The 23,868-nt window shown below is 45.2% G+C and overlaps 1 protein-coding gene across 5 annotated transcripts in view; it reads left to right on the forward strand.

The window, feature by feature from the left end:
• The window catches only part of Ttc28 (tetratricopeptide repeat domain 28), a 392,524-nt gene that overhangs the window by 201,061 nt on the left and 167,595 nt on the right, over nucleotides 1-23,868 (forward strand). For all 5 annotated transcript variants that reach the window (XM_021236097.2, XM_021236098.2, XM_005085316.4 and 2 more), the window contains 2 exons: nucleotides 4,861-5,133; nucleotides 6,082-6,212. In XM_021236097.2, the coding sequence (XP_021091756.1) occupies nucleotides 4,861-5,133; nucleotides 6,082-6,212 (404 nt within the window). The remainder of the gene's footprint in view (nucleotides 1-4,860; nucleotides 5,134-6,081; nucleotides 6,213-23,868) is intronic.

Here is a 23,868-nt window from a genome sequence, read left to right on the forward strand (position 1 = left end):
CCAACCAGATGTGAGTAAATTTCCTTGTGGACATGGTGACATTTCTATACATGTATCTCTCTTAAATCATTAACAAAAAATAGAAATAAGGATAAATATAACTCAGATAACTTCTCAGTCTTTCGTTACCTTTGCTGTTTCGCACTTCAGTGATTTAACTTCGGTTCTGTGAAAATGCTAAGGGATTTGGGTGCCTTAGGGCTCAGCATCATGGTTGTTCTCCAAGGACACCGGACAGTGCTGAGGATTCCCATGAGTCTATCTCTTCTCTAGTAGGAGTCTAAAGACGGTTGCCTTCATGATCTGTCTGTCACCTAGGTGATCCTGTCATCTCTGGAGGGATCCGTGGAGGCTGCTTTATCATGTGCCCATGGAAAATGGATGGCAAATGCCTAGGGTTTTGTCTCTCAGTTTGCAGGCTTCACCTGCATTTGTCCGAGTCTGCCCTCCATGCACGTCCTCCTTCAGAGGCTCTTTGAGGCTCGGTTGTCTTTCACAAGAGTCCTGCTCTGGGAATGTTATGTGAGGACCATGGATTTTTTTCTCCCGTTTGCTGAACTCATTGATAGTGAGATGGCTTGGCTTCCTCTGCACCTAACCTCTCTGTGAGAGGAAATGATGGTGCCCATCCCTAATGTTCTGGGAACTACCCATGGGAGTGAGGCTGGCCTTGCAGAAGCCTTCTCCTCTGCAGGCGGGACATGTCCTTTTGGAGTGTCCAGACTGAGAAGAAGCAGTACCCAGGGGCCCCTTCGTGTGCACTCACTGGAATCTCTCAGGTCTTAGCGTCAGAAACCTGGCTTCTCTTTCATTCTCGTCTGGAGCAATTGGATGCTTCCTAGGCAACACTGATTTCCAGTATTCCAGTTTATTCCGATGCCCCTTCCTCTGTGAAGCCCCCTCCTCAGGACCCCTTAGCATCTCTCAGTTCAGCTGACAGTTCTCAGAACCCTGACTGGGAGCTGCACCACCTGCTTCTAGATGTTCACCCAGTCCGTCCCTGTTACTCACATCCTATTTATGTAGATCAGGCTGTTTAGATGACATGGCTGGACATTGTGAGGTACCGCTGAGTTCCAGGTGTGGAGTCCCTAGTTCAGAACTGTTTCCATGTGGAGGGCTGTGCATCTCAGAGTGGGCAAATGTTGCATGCCCCTTAGCAGAGGCTGGGTTGTTTATCACTGACCTCCCTACATTCTCACAAACTCCTCAAGTGCCAGGAAATGTGACTTTGTTCTTCTTGAATTCCTAAAGACTTTACAGTTCAAAAACCTGCAACAGGGGCTCAGTCAGTGTTGTGAAGGGCCTTTATATTTCTGTGGAATTGGGTTGACACCAGTTATTTCATGTATTATGCATGCATTCTAGAGAGGATAACATCTGAATAGCTGCAGGCTGCCAGCACTCTGTTCTGTCTAATCTGCTAAAAGTCACAAAATTAGTCCCTCTGATGATAGCATGAGGTTATCTTAGAGCAGGAAACAGAGCAGTGCAGTTGGAAAGAGTCTTAGAGGTCATCTGTAGATTTTTTAAAAAAGGGTCTTGCCATCTTTTTCATCAGAAGCAAATGCAGTTGGCTGGATACAGTGGCATGGTCCCATGGCCCTGGCTACTTGGGAGGTTAAGATGGGAGGATGGCTCAAGGCCAGGAATTTGAGATCAGCTTGGGCAACATATCAAAAACCCCAACCGAGCTCCCCAAACCCAACTGCTGGCTAGAGATTCTGATTAGTGACCTGAGATGTAATTTCAGCACAAGCAGAGAAATGCAGTGAAATGGATGCTCTGTGCATATATGTTGCTGTACACATAGTCAGAGATGTCACTTACATATATACACATAGCCATGCACTTGTGCACACATGCATCCATGTGTAACCATGGCAACAGCCATAGCCTATGCACTTGGCCGTGTGGGGAGCCTGAGGTTAGCAGTTCTGAAGGACAGACATGTTCTTTCAGCCATCACTCTCTGTTTTCTCCATTAAGCACATCAGCTTCTGTTGCTTTACACATGGCCTGATCAGCCTAAAGTGACCTTTTAGAAATCTCTGTCTTGCAGAGATCTGCCTGTCTCTTGCTGGCTCCCTGTGTAAGATAGTCATTCTCCCTAAACCGCCTCCCATTCAAAATAAAAGCAGTGACTAGTTTAAACGCTGTCTTTTGTTTAACAGATCAAGTTCTACTCCCATGAAGCTTTGATCACCCTGAAACAACGTTTTCACGTCCACTTTATAATTATCTTTGCAGTGGTATTTGGCTTTTAATGTACTTACATTCTCATTCTTATAATTTTCTTAATTTCATCTTCATCTCTCAAAAACTTGTTCAAGTAAAGTTTTTTTTCCTCCTTAGGAGTTTTTTTCTTCTTGGGAGCGTCTAGACAGCTCCTAACCTCGGCCCCGTGACTGCTACAGTGCTGTCTCCTCCTTTTGCTGCTGTTTCAGGGGCTCCATAATTGCTATGGGAAAGACTGTTTCATTCTAAAGCACGGGCCCGTGCCTGTGTCCCTCGTTTCAGAATGAGCAACAGAACATTTTCCTTGTATGTCAGGAATTCCCATTCTGCATACCCGCCTTCCATTGTAAAGTGAAAACATCCAATCCCAACTTTCCCACCCTCCTTTGCCATCTGAGTCCCAATCTTTGAATCAGAAGCTACAGGTTTAATGAAGAGAGGGTTTCATAGACTGTGTTACATTCCTTTTCAGTGGCAGGGCTCCGCTTGGGTCCTGAGGCTGTGTCCTCTGCCTTGCGTCACTTGGTGGGTTTCTATTTAAATGCAGCCAAGATCTCTGTATCTTGCAACTAAATCTTCCTGCTGTGGTGACCCAGTGGCCTGGAGCCCTGCAGTAGACTCGTACACTGCTTCTGACCCTGTCTGATGACCTCAGATGAATCAGATAAATGCCCAGATTCTTTGTTCCTAAAATGGTGGTGTCTGATATTTCTGGTTTTTGCTAACTGGAGGTGGGGTGTTGCTTCTGAACACCCCCACCCCTCGCCGCATGTGCCCGCCCTCCAGCCCATAGCAGGGGCCAGCACAACCCAGCATCCTGGGTAGACTCTGTTCTGTGCTAGCTGTTCCTGCCCTCTCCTGACTGTGTTTAGCCCTGGTGGCTAGCCAGTGCTTACTATACTCTGCTGCTTGCATCTTGACAGGAGTAAAAATGTTCTTTGTTCTCTGTTTAGTGATCTGATTGAAGGGGAAAACGCTTTAGGCACCAGCAAGCTCCAAGGTTTCCCTGGTGATGTTGACTCAGGCGAGAGCTCCTTAGCAAAAAACTGAAAAGTCATAAATTGCAGAGATTTTGTGTTAATCCAGCGCACTGGCCAGGAGGCTAGAGATTTAAAGAGACCAGCATTGTCACAGGGTTGATGTGTGGATTATCGGAACCACTAATGTGAAGGAGGTTTCAGGAACACTAGAGGCACAGTTATAATTTTTATTATCTTTAGAGAAAATAGAAAAGGGAGGGACAGGAGCCTGTCATCTGCATCCTTCCCCTGCCACTCCCCGCCCCCACCCCTGCCCCAATGGAACTAATCCCACATGGCTTACTGACCTCTAACCCGACCGTTGCCATTTGAACATAAAATGAGGCCAACATTCGTTTTACCACCTGAGAGCTCACCGGGTGCAGAAGATGGTTTCCTTATGACTTTGCTTGCTGGTGTTTTATGTGTTTGTGTACTAGGGTAAGAAGTAGCCCTTGAGAAGGGATGGCATTTTGTGGGTACCGTTTCCTTCACTGCATCTCCTGGGAGAAACGATGAACAGGCTTTATGAATGAGTCCATTCTCATTGCTTTTGATGACAGACATGTTAGGGGCACTCACCAGTGAGACAGTGAGGGGACTTTATTGTGAGCCCATACTGCACCACTTGACTACCTAGAATAAAGCACTGTTAGCGCAAAAACAGGTCTCTCACCTTCAAGAGGATAAGAGAGTGATCATGGCCTAGGAACACAGATTTAGATTACCCCAAATTCTATGTTCCAACAAGGTAACAATTTCATAAACTTTTTATGATGACAGAGCAAAGAAAAGTCATAAATCATGCCACGTCCCAAATACACTAGGCAGGCTATAGCAATGGGTGGGGAGAACTCTGTCCTAGCCCTTAGATGTTGCCTGACACTGTCCCCAGCTCTTTGGTTGGTGACAAAATCTACAGTTTTGTTAATACATTCCAAAAGTTTTTGTTGTTTGGTTTTTTTTAAAATCTGTTTATCAAAATGTTAAGTCCAGCTTTATCTGTTAATAACAGGGTGTTTGTTCTGACGCAAGGGGGGAGGGGGCAGGGAATAGAAGTTTAGTAGGCTATAGATCGTCCAAGATAAATTGCAATGAGGCTTCTGACCTCTCCATACCACCAGTTTCAATCAGCCAATCAGCAGATGCAGCTTCTCTCACTGAATTCTCATTCACAGTATTCAACAGTTTTATCAGAAAAAGATTTTTACTGCGCAAATGTGCAGCAACTCTAAAATAACTGTTAGCCAAACTGTACAATGAAAGCCATAAAATGAAGAGAGTCTCCAAACAAGGGTCGTTGAGGGCTGGAGGGCTGAGGGCGGCTGGAAGGATGGGTTTGTCATGTTCTGAGGAGGAGCAGGATAGACACAAGGGAACGTGCTAGGCTGGAAGAGGGGGGGAATGTGGCCATGCCTGCAGGAGGGAGAAACTGCCGGATGGGCGAGGCCAACTGTAGGATATGTGGGCCATCCGGTGGTGCGAGGGCCTGGGTTGAACAGCTTGTGCTCGAACCAGACACAAGCCACAGACAAACTTCTAGAGCACCATGAAAAGACTGCTTGTCTATCAATCTTCATTGCCTTGTTTTCTTTTTCTGCAGACACCCTGGAGCCCACTTACCAGCAGCTTCAGAAAATGAAACTGGACAAGAGTCCCTTTGTGGTTGTGTCTGTGGTTGGGCAGGAACTCCTGACAGCCGGCCACCATGGGGCCTCTGTGGTTGTCTTAGAGGCTGCTCTGAAGATTGGCACTTGCAGCCTCAAACTGAGAGGCTCTGTCTTCTCTGCCCTGAGCAGTGCACACTGGTCTCTTGGAAACACGGAGAAGAGCACGGGGTACATGCAGCAAGACTTGGATGTAGCCAAGACCTTAGGTATGCGGCCCGCCTGCATGTTAGCTGCTTGCCCTGAACTTGGCAGGACTGACATATGCAACAGGACATTTGATTTCAGAACCCCCAGGTCTTGAAGATTTTCAGACAACAAGGGTCTGAGGCTCCCAAAAGGCCTAGCAGTGTGATTAGCATATTCATAACCTTCCTCCAGGTTTTCATGTTAACAGTTATAGTGCCCCATGTGCTGGTTCTCTGGGTGACTCATCTTCATTTTAATTTTGTCCCCCATGAGAACGTACCAGGGTTTGTCAAAGAACTTAGGACATGCTGGCTGTGTGGACCACCCTGAGAGGCAGGTGGATCTCTATGAGTTCCAGGCCAGCCACGGAGGTTAAGAATTTGCATTGTGGAGCCATATGACTGTAATGGCTCTGTCACTTACTAGCTGGGGGGACTTTGGGACTTTGTTTCTTGCTGATTTGGCGACAGGGTCTCACTATGGAGCCCTAGGCAGCCATTATCTTGTGAGCCTCCTGCCTCTAGACAAAGAAGAAGGAGGAGGAGAGGCATGGCTTGTGACTGTGGCCATCACGGTAGTGATTTTTCAGGGACTCTCAGGTTGCAGGAAGGAGGGCTGTGGGGACCTACTATCAGATACTCCTAGAGAAGTGATGTATGATAGGAGGCCTGGAGTCAAATGGCTGAACCAGCAAACTGATAATTGCTTAGAACCAAAGGTCATCTGCAGAGCGGGGAGGAGATTTCCAGCAGCAGCTGGTTTGTGTCTTGGTCTATCACATGCCCCACCCCCTACCTTGTGTGCTACAACAATAAGGTGGTCCAGAGAGTTGGGCTCTAGGATCTCATCTCCCCATACAGTCTAAAAGAAAATACCAAGTCCTAGCTAGTCAATCTGTGGCTTTGTAGAGCCATGCATGTTATAAATAATTCTGTAACTTAGAGCTTTTTTCTCCTTACCCAAATCAGGTGACCACACAGGAGAATGCCGAGCTCATGGGAATCTAGGCTCTGCGTTCTTCTCCAAAGGAAACTACCGAGAGGCTCTCACGAACCACAGACATCAGTTAGTGCTTGCCATGAAGCTCAAGGATCGGGAGGTAGGAAACTCTGCTGTCAAGCAAACCTCATTTTCAGAAACACAGAGCCCCTTGATCTGTGCAGGAGTGTCTGGATGCCTTGACATCCTACTTGAGAAGCTGGTGATCGTTCTCTCATGCAGGACTAGGTGTTGACTGTGTGTTGGGTAGTGTTCCTGACCTCAGGAGCAAACAGCCTGCTCACATGTGTTGTTCTAATTCTCTTCAACTGTGCCGTGGAGCACACAGGCAAAACGGTAGAGAGTATCTGTGACACATCAGCCCACACGAGCTTTACTTGTGGTCTCACAGCCATCACTCATTCATCTTGTCTCTTCAGTGGGTTTTTTACTTCCAAGAGAGAAGCCTGTTGAGTTTATAAGGAGAGACATCTCCTCCACGCCTGTATGATTTGACTTGTAGGTTCCAGTCTGAGTGGGATCATACAGTGTTTTCCTGTGTGGGTTATTTCACTTAACATGACGTCCTTCACACTTATGCATGCTGATGTGCTTGATGGTAGTTTTTTGACACTTGGGGTGTTCCCATATCGTGGCTGCTGTGAACCAGTGCTTCAGTGAACACAGCACCTCATTTAGCGTCTCCTCCTCTTTTCATGATGCCTGGGAGTGAACCTAGTGCCTTGCGCATTCTAGGTGGGCATGCATCTTCCCAGCCCACTCTGAAGCTTTAAGAGAGAACTCTTAGTACTGCTGTTTACCTTATTGTGATACATTCAAAATCTCCATTCCTGTGTCATTGAAAACTGCCAAGTGATAAGCCTGAGGTAAACTGTGGTCAGATCTTAGAGGAATAGGCAAAGTGTCTCAAGGGAAGCAGCACAAGAGTGTATGTTTTGTTGAAGCTCAAAGTTCTAACAGACCAGACTTAGGGGATTCTTAGATGTGCAGTCTCCTCTAGAAGCTCCCGGCACAGGCAGGGCCAGAGTGAGCGTGTACACTGCAGTTTCTCCCCCCAGGTGTTTAGTACACTGAAATGTCAAAATGCTTAAATGCTTCTTAGCAACTAGCAGTGCGTACTGTCCCAGTGGATGCCGGGGTGCTGTGTGTCAGTGCGTACTGTCCCAGTGGATGCCGGGGTGCTGTGTGTCAGTGCGTACTGTCCCTGTGGATGCCAGGGTGCTGTGTGTCAGTGTGTACTGTCCCAGTGGATGCTGGGGTGCTGTGTGTCAGTGCGTACTGTCCCAGTGGATGCCGGGGTGCTGTGTGTCAGTGCGTACTGTCCCAGTGGATGTCGGGGTGCTGTGTGTCAGTGCGTACTGTCCCAGTGGATGCCAGGGTGCTGTGTGTCAGTGCGTACTGTCCCAGTGGATGCCGGGGTGCTGTGTGTCAGTGCGTACTGTCCCAGTGGATGCCGGGGTGCTGTGTGTCAGTGCGTACTGTCCCAGTGGATGCCGGGGTGCTGTGTGTCAGTGCGTACTGTCCCAGTGGATGCCAGGGTGCTGTGTGTCAGTGCGTACTGTCCCAGTGGATGTCGGGGTGCTGTGTGTCAGTGCGTACTGTCCCAGTGGATGCTGGGGTGTTGTGTGTCAGTGCGTACTGTCCCAGTGGATGCCGGGGTGCTGTGTGTCAGTGCGTACTGTCCCAGTGGATGCCGGGGTGCTGTGTGTCAGTGCGTACTGTCCCACTGGATGCCAGGGCGCTGTGTGTCAGTGTGTACTGTCCCAGTGTATGCCAGGGTGCTGTGTGTCAGTGTGTACTGTCCCTGTGGATACCAGGGTGCTGTGTGTCAGTGCGTACTGTCCCAGTGGATGCCGGGGTGCTGTGTGTCAGTGCGTACTGTCCCACTGGATGCCAGGGCGCTGTGTGTCAGTGTGTACTGTCCCAGTGTATGCCAGGGTGCTGTGTGTCAGTGTGTACTGTCCCTGTGGATACCAGGGTGCTGTGTGTCAGTGCGTACTGTCCCAGTGGATGCTGGGGTGCTGTGTGTCAGTGTGTACTGTCCCTGTGGATACCAGGGTGCTGTGTGTCAGTGCGTACTGTCCCAGTGGATGCCAGGGTGCTGTGTGTCAGTGCGTACTGTCCCAGTGGATGCTGGGGTGTTGTGTGTCAGTGCGTACTGTCCCAGTGGATGCCGGGGTGTTGTGTGTCAGTGCGTACTGTCCCAGTGGATGCCGGGGTGTTGTGTGTCAATGCGTACTGTCCCAGTGGATGCCAGGGTGCTGTGTGTCAGTGCGTACTGTCCTAATGGATACCAGGGTGCTGTGTGTCAGTGCGTACTGTCCCAGTGGATGCCAGGGTGTTGTGTGTCAGTGCGTACTGTCCCAGTGGATGCCGGGGTGTTGTGTGTCAATGCGTACTGTCCCAGTGGATGCTGGGGTGCTGTGTGTCGAGTTAATACAGGGTCTGCAGTGAATAGCTGAAACATGGCATTATCTGTCATGTCCTGCTGACATAAGATCTTTTTAAAGATCATATTTGTTAGTTGTGTACAACTCTCTAAGAAATACATGAAAGTAACCAAGTTTTCACCTACCACAAATACTGTTACCATTTTGGACACACACCATTAGCCACATACACAGTTGTATTTGTATCAATTCAAATAAAAACTGAAGCCTTTTTGTAAGGTTGTTTTATAGCTTTTTTCATTTAACTTTTCCCACTGATTTTAAAGTCTTCTTCATAATTATTTTGCCCTTCTTCCCCTCCCACTGTTAAATATTTAGGTTGTTTCAAATGATTTGGCGTTATAGAATGCGCCACAGTACCACAGTAGCTGAGCCTTTGAGAGCTTTTCTGTCTTTATCTGATCCTTTGGCTACATTACAAGACATGAGCTTGTTAGTCTCACCAGCAACAGGGCCTGGGTTTTGCTTTCTTACACGCAACAACATGAGGCATCAATGTTAGAATGCAAAACTCAGCTTGGTAAGTTTAAAAGTGGTGGCCTGTAGGCTTTCACTTGTTTGTTCCGTTCTTGAAATAGGGTCACTGTGCATGCCTGGCTGGCTTGGAGCTTGGTAGGTAGACTAGGCTGGCCTTGAACTCACAGAGCTTTTCCTGCCTCTGCCTTGTGTGCTGGTGTTAAGGACATGCAGTTTTATTTGTATGTCTTTGATCAGTTGGATGGATTGGTTTTGATTGTTCCATGTATAGCTTTACTTTTACTTCATTGCCTGTCTGGAGGAAACGAGGTCTCACTCTAAGCTTATGCTGTTCTGGAACTCAAATCTGTAGCCTAGGCTGGCCCAGAACTTGTGACCTTCCTGCCTCAGTCTCCCACATGCTGGGGATACAGGTGCGTGTCACCAGATCAGGTTCATATCTAAGTCTGTGTTTTCCCCAGCAGTTTTGGATATTTCATGTTGGTTGGATTTTCTATCACCCCACCTCTCTGGAAACTGTGTTTTAAAACTGCTAGTGCAGTTTATTTTATCATTGATAGCCACACACCTACTATGTGCCTGCACTGTTGCTGTTCCAGAAGATGTTTCCGTTGCTCTGCCCACCTGTGAACTTCAAGATCGCTTGTTACATTCTGGAGAATCGTCCCTTTGGGTTTCTGTTTGAGTTCTGCTAAATGTACGTGCTGTCGTGGGAAAGGGATCTCTTTACTGTAGAAGTCGCCCATCCAGGGGCTGCTCTGTTCCTCCATTTCTTCTTTCTGCTTCTCAGTAACATACATGAGATAGGTTTTCCTGCATATTTATCATGTATGTGGTGTGAGCCCCCCTGGTCTCTTCTGTACACCAGTACAGGAGAAGTTTAATTCTATATTTGTAATTTGTCATATGACATTTTCTCATAGTAAGTTTTTCAGGTCATGATTTTGTTTATTCTTTGAGTTCCCCAGTAGGCAGACTGTCCTCCAGGTGATGGTAGTTTGTACATATTAAGGCAACTTTCCCCCATTAATTGTTGATTAGGATTCAACGAGCTCTGCATGGCAGCCACACCTGCCAGTATCCAGTTGAACCTGTGGTTTACTTTCTGTTTGACATTTTTCATTGTGCATGCTTCTGTGTGTGACTGGGTTGCACGGGGCTTTCACACAAGTCCACTGTGCTCTGAGACATCCCCCTCTCTTTTAACATCTCTCCCAGTTGTTCTTCTTCGTTTCTCTTATAGACAGTTTTGTTTCTCCTTCCATTGCCATATACACTTTAATGATATCATGTATTTGTATACAATCTAAGAACCACATGAGAGAAAACATGTGACTTTGCCTTTCTGAGACTGACTTAATTCACTTACTAGTGACGTCTCCATTTGTATTGATTTTCTTGAAAGTGTCACATTCTCTTTATCCATTCTCCTGCTGGTGGACAGCTATATTGACTTCACAACTGGGCCGTTACAAAGTATTTTTTTTAAATCTACCATTGTGTCTGTGACCTTTAGTTGCATCTTATATGATCTGTTGAGTTGTTTTTATATTGAAACAAAATGCCCACTGTAAACACGGGATTGTGGAGACAGCAAACTGCATCCTTCCACCTTGTGCATCTGAACTCTAGTTAAGTCTAGGATTTACTAAACAGTAAGGTAGCAACCCAAAGCCCATTAATCTGCTCACCTTTAGCAGCGATGGGGTTTTCTTTCATGCAATTACTCTCAGATACTTAATAGGGGAGGTGATACCTTCGCCACAGGATTTTTCATTGAGAATAACCTTCTGTCTCCTTTAATGGCTTCAAAATTAATTTCAGGTACCCACAGAGACCTTCCTGTGAGTGAATATTAATTGTCAGGAGGGTCCATAAATTACATTGTATTAAATGTTCTCTCGTCAGGAAATCTGATATGCAAATGCACCGAGGCCTCCAAAGGTCTTACCACCCCCATTTCTCTCCTGAGCATCATGTTTCTTTACCTATCTGCCCCCCAGGACCCCACTTTGGCTCACTGAGCCTGCCTTAGCCTCCAGCCCCTGCCTGGTGCTGTACCATTCTTGGCTTATTGCCCAGGCCAGAGACTGCTCCCTGTCATGTTCAAGTGTGCTTGGTGACTGATTCTCTTATTTCTGTAGCGGCAATCTGTTTTCTGACTCCCTGTGCCCATCTCCTGCTATACTGCTCTTAGGCTGAACTGTTCTGGCAGCTTACTCTCTGCACCTTCATCTTTGTAATAGAAATTCTACAAGTTGAGGAGAACAGGTGTTCACTCCTGGGTCTGTGAGCATAGCCCAAGGTAGTGAGATGGTTGAGTATGAGTTTAGGTATCCCAAAACCTTAAATTTTAATTTTACCTCTGCCAGTAATTGCTGTGTGGCCTTGAAGCTGTCTTAACTCTTGAGTGGATGGTCCAGCATATTCATGTTTGAGCTGCATCACAGCTTCCTTCGTATCTTTAGATGAACATCAACACTTGTTTATTAGGTGTTTGCTGATACATATGTTTAGAGTGGTAGGTTTTTTTTTTTTTTGCCAGTCATCTAAAGTGGTTATACTGAGGTATGTCATCAGCAATATGAGGCTGTTCTTAAACTCCAACAAAAATAGTTAAAAAGCAAAAAGGGAACACAACCATGTGAACAAGTAACTTTGTGTGCTGTTACAGGTTGTTCACATGCTGTTGTGAAGATTGCATGTTATTTCAGAGCACAGAGCCTGCAGCTCTAGGCTTGAGGAAGGATGCCACTACTGTCACTGGAGTCATTGTGTCTCTCCTCGTCATATCGTCTGTGTGTACACCACATGTGACTACAGAGTATCAGTGCTTGTTTCAGAGTATTGTCCCAAATATTCAGGTGAACTGGGCATGCCAAAAGGGGTTTCCTTTTGTTAGGTGGCTTTGCGTGTGTATCTCCTGTCATTGAATGTCCTCATTTCTGAAGCACTGTTTTATATTCGCTCAAATTCTAGTTTCTTCTCTCTCCAGCTATCTCTTGTAGAGTTCTTTTGGTTGCCCTTCTGAATTTAGTTCTACCATGAAATTACCTGTTCAAAAAGCTTTGCCAGCTCTGGTCGCCTCTGTGGAAGTCTAAATACCTTCATAGCTATCCCTGTTACTTTTCAACTGTTCCGTGTGTAGTCCTGTGGATTTGCTTGCCGTAAGTCTCATCCCTCTGCATATTAGCTCATTTTGGTTCCCAGCATGGAAACCCCACCTTTGACAGTGTTAAGTCTTGCTGAACATCTCTTTCTCACCAAAGCTCTCTTTCTTGTTGTTTCTATTTGACATCATACCATCTGCTAATGGGGTCCATTTTATCGGTGTCTTTGTGTCCTGCTTAGTGAAATGTTTGTGTACCATCCAGCTTTACTGCTTCAGCATGTGCATTTATATCTGTGGCCATGGTTGGTCTGGGGTAGAGAACAAAGTCACATTTCTTGCCATGGATTCGGCTCTGACCTGACACTCAAGAAGCTGCACCACTTACCGCTCTCCTCTTAGGTAATGTACAGAGTAGTAAAGACCTTTCTGTCTTTATGCAAACAGCATGCTTCTGCCTCACTTCTGCAGCCGACTAATGAGCCTCCATCTCTGACAGTCATCCCTATAGCTTTGTTGTAGGTCACACTTGTGCGGGCGTCCCAGTCTCTTCTCTCCCACATGTGGATGTGACATATTTCCAAACCAGCTTGTCAGTCCTTTCTATAGACATCCAGCTGCAATTAGGATTAGAATAGATTGTGGATTATATACTTATTAGACAGTGGGGTCATAGTCCATTTTCTGTGCATTTAAATATAGATGTGTATATAAAATATGTAGTTTGCCTTTTTAATGCCAAGAGAATATTTTGTACTTATTTTGCAATTCTTATTTGTATGTGTTGATGTGCATTTACAGGGTATGGTGGGGTAGCTTGATTCATGTACATGAAGTATATGATTGAGTTAGAGTAGTCAGTAACTCTGTGTTCTTGCATATTGTTCTACTTTTAGTACTCATTTTTAGTTATGTGCATGTGTCTGCATGGGAGGTTATGCAAGTGAGTACAGTATCTTTGGGGATAAGGATGTCAGATCTCCTGGAGCTAGGATTACACGCAGTTTGTAAACTGCTTCACATGGTTGCTGGGAACAAAACTTGGGTTTTCTGCAAGAGCAACATGTGTTCTTAACCATCTCTCCAGCCCCATGTGTTATTGTTTCTGTGTATTGAGAACTCTCAACTTCCTTTCCTCTCCTGTTTTAAAATTCATATCACATTGTGTAGAATGTGCTTGCCCTGTACTGTGGATTGTTGGGACTGAGCCCTCTGATCCTGGTGGTATGGGGCCCCCCTCTCTTTCTTTTTCCTTTTCTGCTGGTTCAGGGACCATGAGTCTACACTGTCTTGGTGTGGTGGAGGACCTGCAATGTTTGTCTTTCCTTGGCTGTTGTATTCCATCTAATGAAATGTCCTTCATTTCCATCCATGTTGCTGCAGATGGTAGGATTTCTCAGTTTATGGCTGTGTCTATATTTCCATTAAAAAATCTATTCATTGACAGGTATCTTGATTTCTTCCAGGTTATAGCTGTAGTGAATAGTGTTAAAGTAGACACAAGTGCCCAGGTGTCTCTTTGATGCGTTGATATCACTTTCTTTCATATAAACCAGCAAGTGAATTTTAATTTTCCAAGGCATTTTATCTACTTTGGACAATTGGGTACGAATTGAATTCTCACCAGCACTGTGCCAGGCTTCTTTTTCTCTACATTCTTGCCTCTTTGATAATAGACATTTGTCTCAGTCACAGTTGCATTGCTGTGATGGGACACCATGACAATGGCAGCTCTTATTAAAAGACAGCATTTAATTGGGATTCTTCACAGTTTTAGAGGTTTAGTCTATTATTGTCATGGTGGGCAGCATGATGGCACACAGGGAGACATGGTGCTGGAGAAGTTAAAAATTCTATATCAGGATCCATAGGCAGCAAGAAGAGAGATACACAGGGCCTGGCTTGAGCCTTTGAAATCCCCAAAGCCCACCTCCCAGCTCTTCCTTTAACAAGACCACGCCCACTCCAACAAGGCCATACCTCCTAATAGTGCCACTTCCTAAGCATTCAAATATATGAGCCTATGGGGCCCATTCTTATTCAGATCACCACACCATCCCTAGATGGTGATTTCGTTTCATTTTCTTAATGATTATCAAATATCGACACCCTCATATGCCTGTAAACTATCTGCCTTCTTTTTGATGTAACTGAACAGTCACTAGTACTTGCTGCCCTTGAAGACCCTAGTTCAATTCCTTGCACCCACATGGTGGTTCTCAACCATCTATACTTCCAGTCCCAGATGATCTGATGCTTCTCTTCTAGTCTGCTCAGGCACCTGCATGCATGCTGAATACATATATGTTCTCAGACATAAACACAAATGTTAGATAAAATACATAAATCTTAAAAACATATCCATATTTAGGGATGAAGGGAGAGAGACCCAAGGGTCCCCACAGTAGCTGAGGTTTCTGGGGGAGGAAGAGTTAGTTTTCTTTTCTTTTCATTTATGTGTATGTGAATGGTTACCCACAGAGGTCAGAAGAGGGTGTTGGTTGCCATGGACCCGGAGTTACAGGTAATTCCAAGGCACTTGGTTATCTTTGGCTATTGCTGGAAATTGAACTCGAGTCCTCTGGAAGAACAAGAAGTACTCTTAATTACTGGGCCATCTCTCTGTGCCCAAGAGCCAGTGTTCTTTAGGGTGCGACCACCGGGCAGCCCGTGCTCCAGTACATGGCCCACACCAGTGACTATGCAGACAGCACAAACTGAACCAGCGGGTATTACAGAAGAGGACATAAAGTTTGAAGGGTAAGGTGCGTCTGTCTTAGGAAGAGGAATGGGGTTAGAGTGGATCAAAGTGTATTGCATGCATGTGTGAATTCTCAAAGAATTAATAACATTATATTTAAAAATAAATACACGTATTCAGGTCCTTTGCCCTCCCTCCCTCCCTCCTCCCTCCCTCCCTCCTCCCTCCTTCCCTCCCCTCTTCCTCCCTCTTTTCCTTTTTTTTTCTCTGCTAATCTGTCTGTATTCTCCATTTGTCTTGGATCTAATACACAATTGAAGATGTCTCTTATTCCATAGGTTGCTCCTTTACTTTGTCAGTAGTTTTTCTTCAGTTTGAGGTAATTCTACTTACTTTAATTGCCTGTATTTATATCATACCCAATATTCATTCAAAATTCAAAGTATTTCCCCATATTTGTCATAAGGGTAGTTGTTATGGACATATCAACATGTAATATTAATATTATAGAATTGTTTTCAAGCCAAAAGTCACATTGGTTCTGAGTTAATCTCCAGGCCTGGAACTCCTGGTCCCTTGTTCTTGGTGGCCACCCCCCCCCTACTCCACCCTGGTCCACTGAAGGAAAGGGCATATCCGGTGGTTCACCACACAGTGTTGTTGAGCCTTCCCTGTGAGGATGAGGAGGCCACTGTTGCTCTTGTCATTGCTGGCTCAAGCCCTCTGGAGGCCCAGACTTGATAATGCGTGTAGCCTGGAGAAGTGTCCGGGTGACAGTGGGAGCAGATACTTCCTCACATTGTTCTTGCAACTTCAGAGCTGCAGAGCAAGTTTTAGGAAGTAGAAAACACAACCATATTTTGATTTCCCATCATCCTTTTTGCAATTACCTTTGTCATTAGTGACTAAATTCTAGCATTCACATCAATGGGGATTCCTCTGTGGTCTCATGCTACTCTCAAAAGATCTTGTAAAGTGAAAGAGGATTCTTTATGATTATGAAATTGAAGGTGAATTATAACCATGTCCAGCTCAGGACACACGTGGTTTTGTCAGATCAGGAGAAAACTGAGCTTCTGGGCCCCCTTTAGGATGTGGCTACAGGAAATTACCAGATGACTCTCAATGACGTCACCTTCACCACGGCACTGTCTCTAATAGGATGCTGTTTCATCGGAATTTTTTTGCAGCCACTCTCTCTCTACACAGTGTGTATTATGTAATCTGTACTAGTGGTAATGTGAAATCCATTAGAAGGTTTGTGGTATATGTGAGTGTGTGTGCACACACGCATGTGTAAAAAAGAAAGAATGGAGTTAAGGTAATTATTCTACTCCTAGTAGTACAGGGAATGGATTAAAATGTAAAAAACATTCCATTTTAGCCGAGAACTGTACCCTCACAGGGAGTATTGAGTTCATGGGGAAGGCTTGGCAGCCTTCTCTCTGTGTCTCACAGGCCTTTGAGAAATGAGCAGGACAGTTACACGGTAACCCAGGTCACCCCAGACGGCAGGACTTAACAGAGGAAGGCAATCGGACCCAGTTCTGAGGGTGAGATCTTTGCATTATGGATGAGCTGAGTCAGGCCTTTCAGACCTGAGACTGGTTATAAAAACTTCTTTTCAACCTGCTGATAAAATAGTAATGACCTCAGAAGAAACAGCAGGAGACATGCTGTTCTGCAACTCCATTTTCCCTGCTGGGGTTTCTGAAATTCTGCTTCATTGTCACGCCACCGATCATGTTTTCTGGTTGTCCTCTTCTGGCCATAGCATTCTGTGGTCCTTGTGATGAGCAGAAGAAACGTCAGGTGTAAGGGCTTAGGAGACCTAAACTAGAAAATAAGACTCAAACTCAAGATAAAAGGTGCCGAGTAAGACCAGCCCGGAGGAATCAGGGTGATGGGATTAGTTGAAAAGCTCTGTATAAACTTGTCAGTCAACTGTGATGGTGGCCTGCCCTTGTAGACACTGGAGAGACCCACGGACTTAAATTCAGCCTAGCAAACATGATGGATTCTCTCTTTTAAAGGTTTTTGTTGTTTTGTTGTTGTTTATTCTGAGATGGGGTTTCTCTCTGTGTAGCCCTGGCTGTCCTAGAACTCACTCTGTAGACCAGATTGGTCTCGAACTCACAGAGATCACCCTGTCTCTGCCTCCTGAGTGCTAGGATTAAGGGGTTAAAGGCATGCACCACTATCACCTGGCTTTTTTTTAAAATAAAGGTTATAAGTGTATTCAAATATATAAAAATATGCTTATAATATATGAAAAACATGGAATCTCAACAGCAAAATAGAAACTTCAGGCAAGTAAAGTAGAAACATTTGGTCTGAAGAACCTGACAAAATGTGCCCATTGGGCTGGTATACTAGAACATCCCAGGTGATGGAAAGTGTCTTGAAGATGGGACGATGGAAAACACAATGTGACCATCAGAGGGAATGTGGGAAGAAGCTGACAGGGCCAGTGCTCTGTGGCAGGGGAGGGGCAGGTGCAGGTTATATGTGTGGTGCAGAAAGGACAGAAATCAGGCAAAAGTAGTATTTATGGAAATAGCAGATAACGTTTTTTTCTCCAGATTTAATTGGAAGGAAACAAATGTACAGATCCTAAAAGCTTAGGTGACCTCAACCGAGATAAATGCAAATAAAAACCATGTGCTGCAAACCAGTTACAAGAGAAAACCCTGGAAGCTTCTAGTGAATAATGAGTGACGCATGACACAGAGGAGGGGCGGTACAGGCCTTGTCTGACTTTTTAACAGAAATAATGAAGGCCGGGGCAAACATTTGAAAGTCCTGAGAAAATTCAGTCAACCCAGAATTCAATAACCCAAACTAATTTTGAGTGAAGACAAAAGAATACATCTTAAGGGAAGTGGTGACCAAGGAGGTTATCAAGAGTCCTGCCCCTTGTAAAGTGCTCATGAAAAGAGTTTTCAGGGTGAAAGAAAATAATATTAAACAGGATACATATTCAGGGACACAGAAGGAATCCAGAGCTCATCAGCATATTGCTGAATATAAAAAACGGCACACACTTCTTTTTCTTCTTCTTTTCTTTAATAAACACAAGCTGGCTCCACAGAGCTTATGTGGCAGCTTGTGACCGCCAGTCTGCAGGTCTGACGCCCTCTTCTGGCCTGCAGTGGCACTGCACACACACAGCATGTACATTCACGCAGGCAAAACACGTTTAAAAAATCTTAAAAATAAAGATAAAATGCTTGCTTGAGACAAAAATTATAGCTCTGATTGTAATGTTTATTGCTCATAGGGATAAATTGTTTTTGTTTGTTTGTTTGAGACGGAGTCTCAGTGTGTAGCTTTGGCTGTCCTCAGTTTCCAGAGATCTACCTGCCTCTGCCTCCCATGTGGGGGAATTAAGGCTGTGCACCTCTATGCCCGACCATCAAATATATTTTATTTTCTTATTTTGGTTCTGGGAGCTGGAAGTGGTACAACCAGTTTTAAAACTTGTCTGACAATTTTATTATATCTCAACATATCATGGCCAGCGAGATAGCTCCGGGCATCTGTCTCTCGGAACTGAGAACGCGTCTCCACACTGTGACTGAGAGAGTGCTCACAGCAGTTTTACTCATAACAGCAAAGTCTGGAAGCAACCAAGTCTTTCTCAGTAGAAGGACAGATACATTAGCTGTTGTGTGCTAATACAATAAATGCAATAGAAATAAATCTCAAAACCATTAGACTTCAGGGGAAAGTCCAGGCACAGAAGTAAGCATGGTTTATGCACTCAGCAGCAAGAAGTCTGGAGAGAGAACACTCATTTGTGGTGAAAACTGTCACTGGGGACAAGGATTGACTCAGGAGCTACCTAGGTACACGGTCTGCCAGCTCACTGACAGTGTAATTAAAATGTGTGTGTCTCATCATGTGTGCATGTTCTGTGCAAAATGCACTGGACTGCAGTTGTACATGCTGGAATATTTAGGAGCAGTGTGTGCATTAAGCTGTATGGAAAGTCGATGGGCTGATGAAAGTGATCTGACTAAGCATGTTTAACAGAAGCCATAGAAAAACGTTAGGGACCCAGACTTTTAACAGAACATGCTGCTCTCATAAGCAGGAAAGTTTATGCTTTTGTAATTTCTGTACCATAGAAAATAACGGATAGAGAATTTGGTGGTGGAAGAGTGATAGGCAGTTCTGATGGTTTGATCTGTTGTGGGTACCGATCTGCATGGTGTAGGTTTCACAGGGTACCCTATCCCTATGCGCCATGCCAGGGAAAGAACCACTCCATCGCTCTGCCTCTGTCCAGGCTATACCCACACTATGTCTTAGGATAACTCAGAAAATGACAGCTAACTACATGCCCCCCAAACACTGAGGTGCACAGTAACCATGAGCACAGGTTGTGTGTGCGAAGGAAGGGGTGCAAATGTGGTATTTCTAAATGTCTTAAAGGCCCCTTATTTATTTATTGAGCCATGGTCTGACCATGTGTGTTCAGGCTGTCTTTTAACTTGCCGTGTAGTTCACTCAGGCTGGCCTCGAACTCACAGAGATCCGCCTGTCTCTGTCTCCCAAGTGCTGGGATCAAAGGTGCACCACTACACCAAGCATTAGTCACATTTTTAACCTATTATATATAATATATATATATAATATTAACTGGATCCTAGTTATTTAAAATGACTGTTATTGATAATGAATTATTTGTGTGTAATGATTGGTGTTTACCATTATAAATCTGTAATTCTGGCTGTGCCCAGTTGTGTGTGTTTCCAATAATCCCCTGTACTTCACTGAGGTAGCTGACCACATCCAGACCAAAGCCATCTGTGAAATCAAATTTGCACCCCCAGCCTCAGCAACCAGGAGGCACAGTGCTCTGCAGAGCTAGTGGCTCTGTTAGTGGCTGCATGCAGGGGGGCAGACACAGCCTCTGGAGGCAGGTGGAGGTGGTCATGGAGATACTGGAGGACTCCTTGGCAAGGACCCAATAGAAATGTTTCCAGGCAAAGTGCTCCTTCATGTAGCCTCAACACTCAGAGTCGGCACAGCCTCCCTGGCATGAAGGTTGGGTGCGTTCTTGTCCTGGGTTTGATCTCTGGTATTTGAGCATGTGGACATTCTTCTTGGACACCATTATGCCCTCCTTAAAAAGGAATTCATAGATGCGGTCCTGTTTTTGAGCACTGACATCAAGGCAGCCACAGGCCTGGGGTAGAGGCTGGAAAGCACAAAACAAAATAACAGCAGACAATTCCTGACGTCCATCCTGGTTTTGTAAGGCACCACTAAATAGTTCAATGTCCTGTTGTTGTGGTTTAGAACAACTACAGTCTGCTTAGAATAGGTGGTAAGTCTGTCTTGCCACTTATGACAGTCCAGTCTGCTTGTCTTGTAAGGAGGAAAACGAGTGAAGTCTGCATGTTTGTCAGGATCTGTTGAAGCTCAGTGGAGCAGCCACGTGGCCACATTGCTGGAGTGGATAATGATCCACATCTGTAAGCCTGGACTAGTTTCTGGTTCCTTCTCTGCCTGTGAGATCCTGTAAGAAGATTGTTAGAAAGAACAAATCTGACCCACAAACTGCATACCAGCGTTATTGTTTGAATCAAATCACTGCTTAATGACACTTTCTCTTGGTTGAGAATGAAATACACAAGCAGTTGGAAAGGTCTTCAAAGCTCTTAGATGGGACTGATGGTTGTCCTGAAGCTGCTTTAGATATGGGGTGTTTACAGGACGGAGTGTGGCGTAGCCTGCAGAGTCCACATATTTTCTTTTTCCTTCCTTCCTTCCTTCCTTCCTTCCTTCCTTCCTTCCTTCCTTCCTTCCTTATCCGAGATTGGGTTTCTCTGAATTGCTTTGGAAGACTGTTCTGGAACTCTCTTTGAAGACGAGGCTGGCCTCAAACTCACAGAGATCTGCCTGCCTCTGCCTCCCGAGTGCTGGGATTAAAGGCACGTACCATCAATGCCCGGCAAGTCCACATATTTTCAAATCCTGTGATTATTAGTGTGTACTTTGCCTCAATGGACTTTAAGAATCCTATAAATAGAATGAAAGATTCTCCTTTTTAATAAAAAGTTTAATTATGGCTGGGAATGTAGCTCAGTTTGTGGAGTGCTTTTCTTGCACACACACAAAGTCCTGGGTTTGATCTCTGGTGTTGCATAAAATGAGGCCGGTGGTGAACACCAGTGATCCCAGCACCTGGGAGGCAGACACTGGAGGACCAGGTGAACAGGTATCCTTGAGTTTGTGATGAGTTTGAGGCCACCCTGTTTCAAATATCAAACATGCATTTTAGTTGGCATAATAACCATACAAATTTATAGGGTCTGGTGTGCATTTCATCAGACCACGTGTCATCTTTTCTGCCATTTCTCTGTCCTTCTCTTCACACAGCGCTGGTGCTAGCCAAATCTCTGCCATCGTTTCTTGGTATTGGTATCATGCATATCATGCAGAATGCTCCCTCCCAGCTCTCCTGAAACACACTACCAACTGTTACAAGCCATAGCTACCCTACAGAGCTCTAAGCATTGGAGGTCATTCCTCTTTAAAATCAGCCTGAGTCCTTTCACCGCCACGTGCCCCCCCCCCCACTTGTCTATGCTGTCAATGACTGGTGTCTTCCATGCACCGCAGACGTCCATACTTCTGTCTTATTCTTGTGGGCACTCTTAAACAAAAAATTCCCTCAGAGATCCTTTTGCTTTATATTTGCTTGTCTTTTACATTGGTTCCCCATAGAAATATCTTAAATTAGATCTGGATAGTATCCTATAGACAGGTAGGAATGTAAGCTACTATTTCTAAGGCTGCCTCAGTCCTCAGTGTCTTTCAGATACAAAGAGGGAGTGCCTGGCAGATCTGTAACTACCGAGCAGGAGGAGGAAGAGCTGTGGACCACCATGAAGCACATTTGCACTTTAAATTCAGGCTTCTGTTAGTACATGGGTGTTTAAATGATCTTTTATTGACATGTAATACTCATAAGCAGAGTGTACAAATAATTTTAAAAATGTACTTTCTGTGAATTTGGCAAGGCAAACACACCTTTCTTATTTTTTCTTTTGTAAATTTTTTTAAATAAATCTTATTTTAGTATCAATCCCAGTTCCCTCTCTCTCCCATCGTCCCATGCCCCCTACCAACCCCCCAGCCCATCTCCCATGCACTCCCCAGGGAGGGTGAGGCCTTCCATGGGGGATAATCAAAGTCTGTCAAGTCATTTGGGGCAGGGTCTAGGCCCTCCCCCATGTGTCTAGGCTGAGAGAGTGTCCTGCCATGGGGAATGTGCTCCTGAAGTCCGTTTGTGCACTAGGGATAGATCCTGGTTCCACTGCCAGAGGCCCCACAGACTGCCAAGGCCTCCTAACTGTGCCCCACGTTCAGGGGGCCTGGTTCAGCCCTATATTGGTTCCCCAGCTGTCAGATGGGGTCTGTGAGCTCAGCAAACACACCTTTCTAAGCTCCGCCTAATCCACTGTCTCAGCCGCTTAGGAGTCTGGTAGCCACACCCAGGATAACTGCTATTCTGAGGAATTGTGACCTGGCTAATTTTTCTTGGTTTTAAGTTCCTTTTATGCTTGACTATTCTCAAAACCGTCTCTGTTAGATTCCCTTTTGATTCTGTACTTTAGCTTTTCTGCCACATAAACATCTCCACTATATGTTGATTCCCTTAGGTTTTTCCATTTTTTCCTACTGAAAACTCGGCATTCATGACATTGCTGTGGAAGAGAATCCTTTTCCCTTCTTTCTGCTTTGTCTTTTGTCTCATAAGCACTTCTCACACACTGGCCCGGGAATGGCTTGCTTTGTAATTGCTACTGTGAGATCCACTGAGGATCCTGAATTTGTGGCTTGATGTTCTTACCCTATTGCAGTAACCTCAGACATAATCTCTTAAATCCTTGTCTACTCCGGGGTGGTTTCTGTACTCTCAGTCCACAGTCCAACAGTCCCCACACCTCTAGAATCCAGACCGTTTTCTGTCCTTGTTACTTCTGTGTCCGTCCTCATAGCACACTGAGCCTACTGCCTGTCTGTGAGGCTGTGATTCGTACCACACCTCATACCCGGTTGTAAGGCTGTAAGGGGGTCGCTCACTGTCTGTAGTCCCAGTCCACTCCACAGCCAGCCTGCAAACTGACCCGTCTTCAACCGTGACAGTGAGGACGGCCTTCAGCTTCATTCGCAGCTTACGTTGAGAGTATTGAGCCCCATTTCCTGTCAGTAAGATCTGAGACTTTTAAACCTGCTTATAAATGATATTTAAAAAGTAGAACTGGGGGCTGGAGGGATGGCTCAGAGGTTAAGAGCACTGGCAGCTCTTCCAGAGGTCCTGAGTTCGATTCCCAGCACCCACATGGTGGCTCACAGCCATCTATAATGAGATCTGGTGCCCTCTTCTGGCTGCAGGCATGTATGCAGATAGAACACTGTATACATAATAAATAAATAAATCTTAAAAAAAAAAAAACCTAAACCGTGGATCTGACTCTGGCTTACAGCACCTGAGAGGAGGTGTTGGCAGTGGCTTTTCTGTAGTGCCTTTGGACTGAGAGTGTCTCCTGTGGTACAGGAGTGGGTGGTGCTGCAGTATATCTACTTGCCCTTTAAAACAGGTGATGGAAATAGATGCATAGAAAATGACATTAATGGAGAATAAATGTTACTTAATGCTTGGCCTCTGTACTCCAAAAGCTACTTTAAAGTTTATGGGTGAGATTTTTTAATGGTGAATGTAACCTGCACTTACCAACAGTCAGCAAAAACCACAAGGTTCCTCTGTGTTCCCAGCCCCTCCAGACACACCATCGGGTGTTAGGCAGTTTCTCATCCTGCAGCTGCTGCGTAACAGCTTTGCCAGAGCTGTAATTTCCTGTGCTGTGACTTTCCTCATCTCTGAACTTTTAGACTGTAACCCTCAAGGGTCACATTTGAAACACTTGCTCTTTTTTGAAAATGTAGTTTTAGAACTGAAATGTTCCTCAGTGTGTGTCTTTTTATGTTTGTTTCCCAATCC

The sequence above is a fragment of the Mesocricetus auratus genome, unplaced genomic scaffold, assembly GCF_017639785.1.
Source record: "Mesocricetus auratus isolate SY011 unplaced genomic scaffold, BCM_Maur_2.0 Super-Scaffold_100025, whole genome shotgun sequence".
NCBI lineage: Eukaryota > Metazoa > Chordata > Mammalia > Rodentia > Cricetidae > Mesocricetus > Mesocricetus auratus.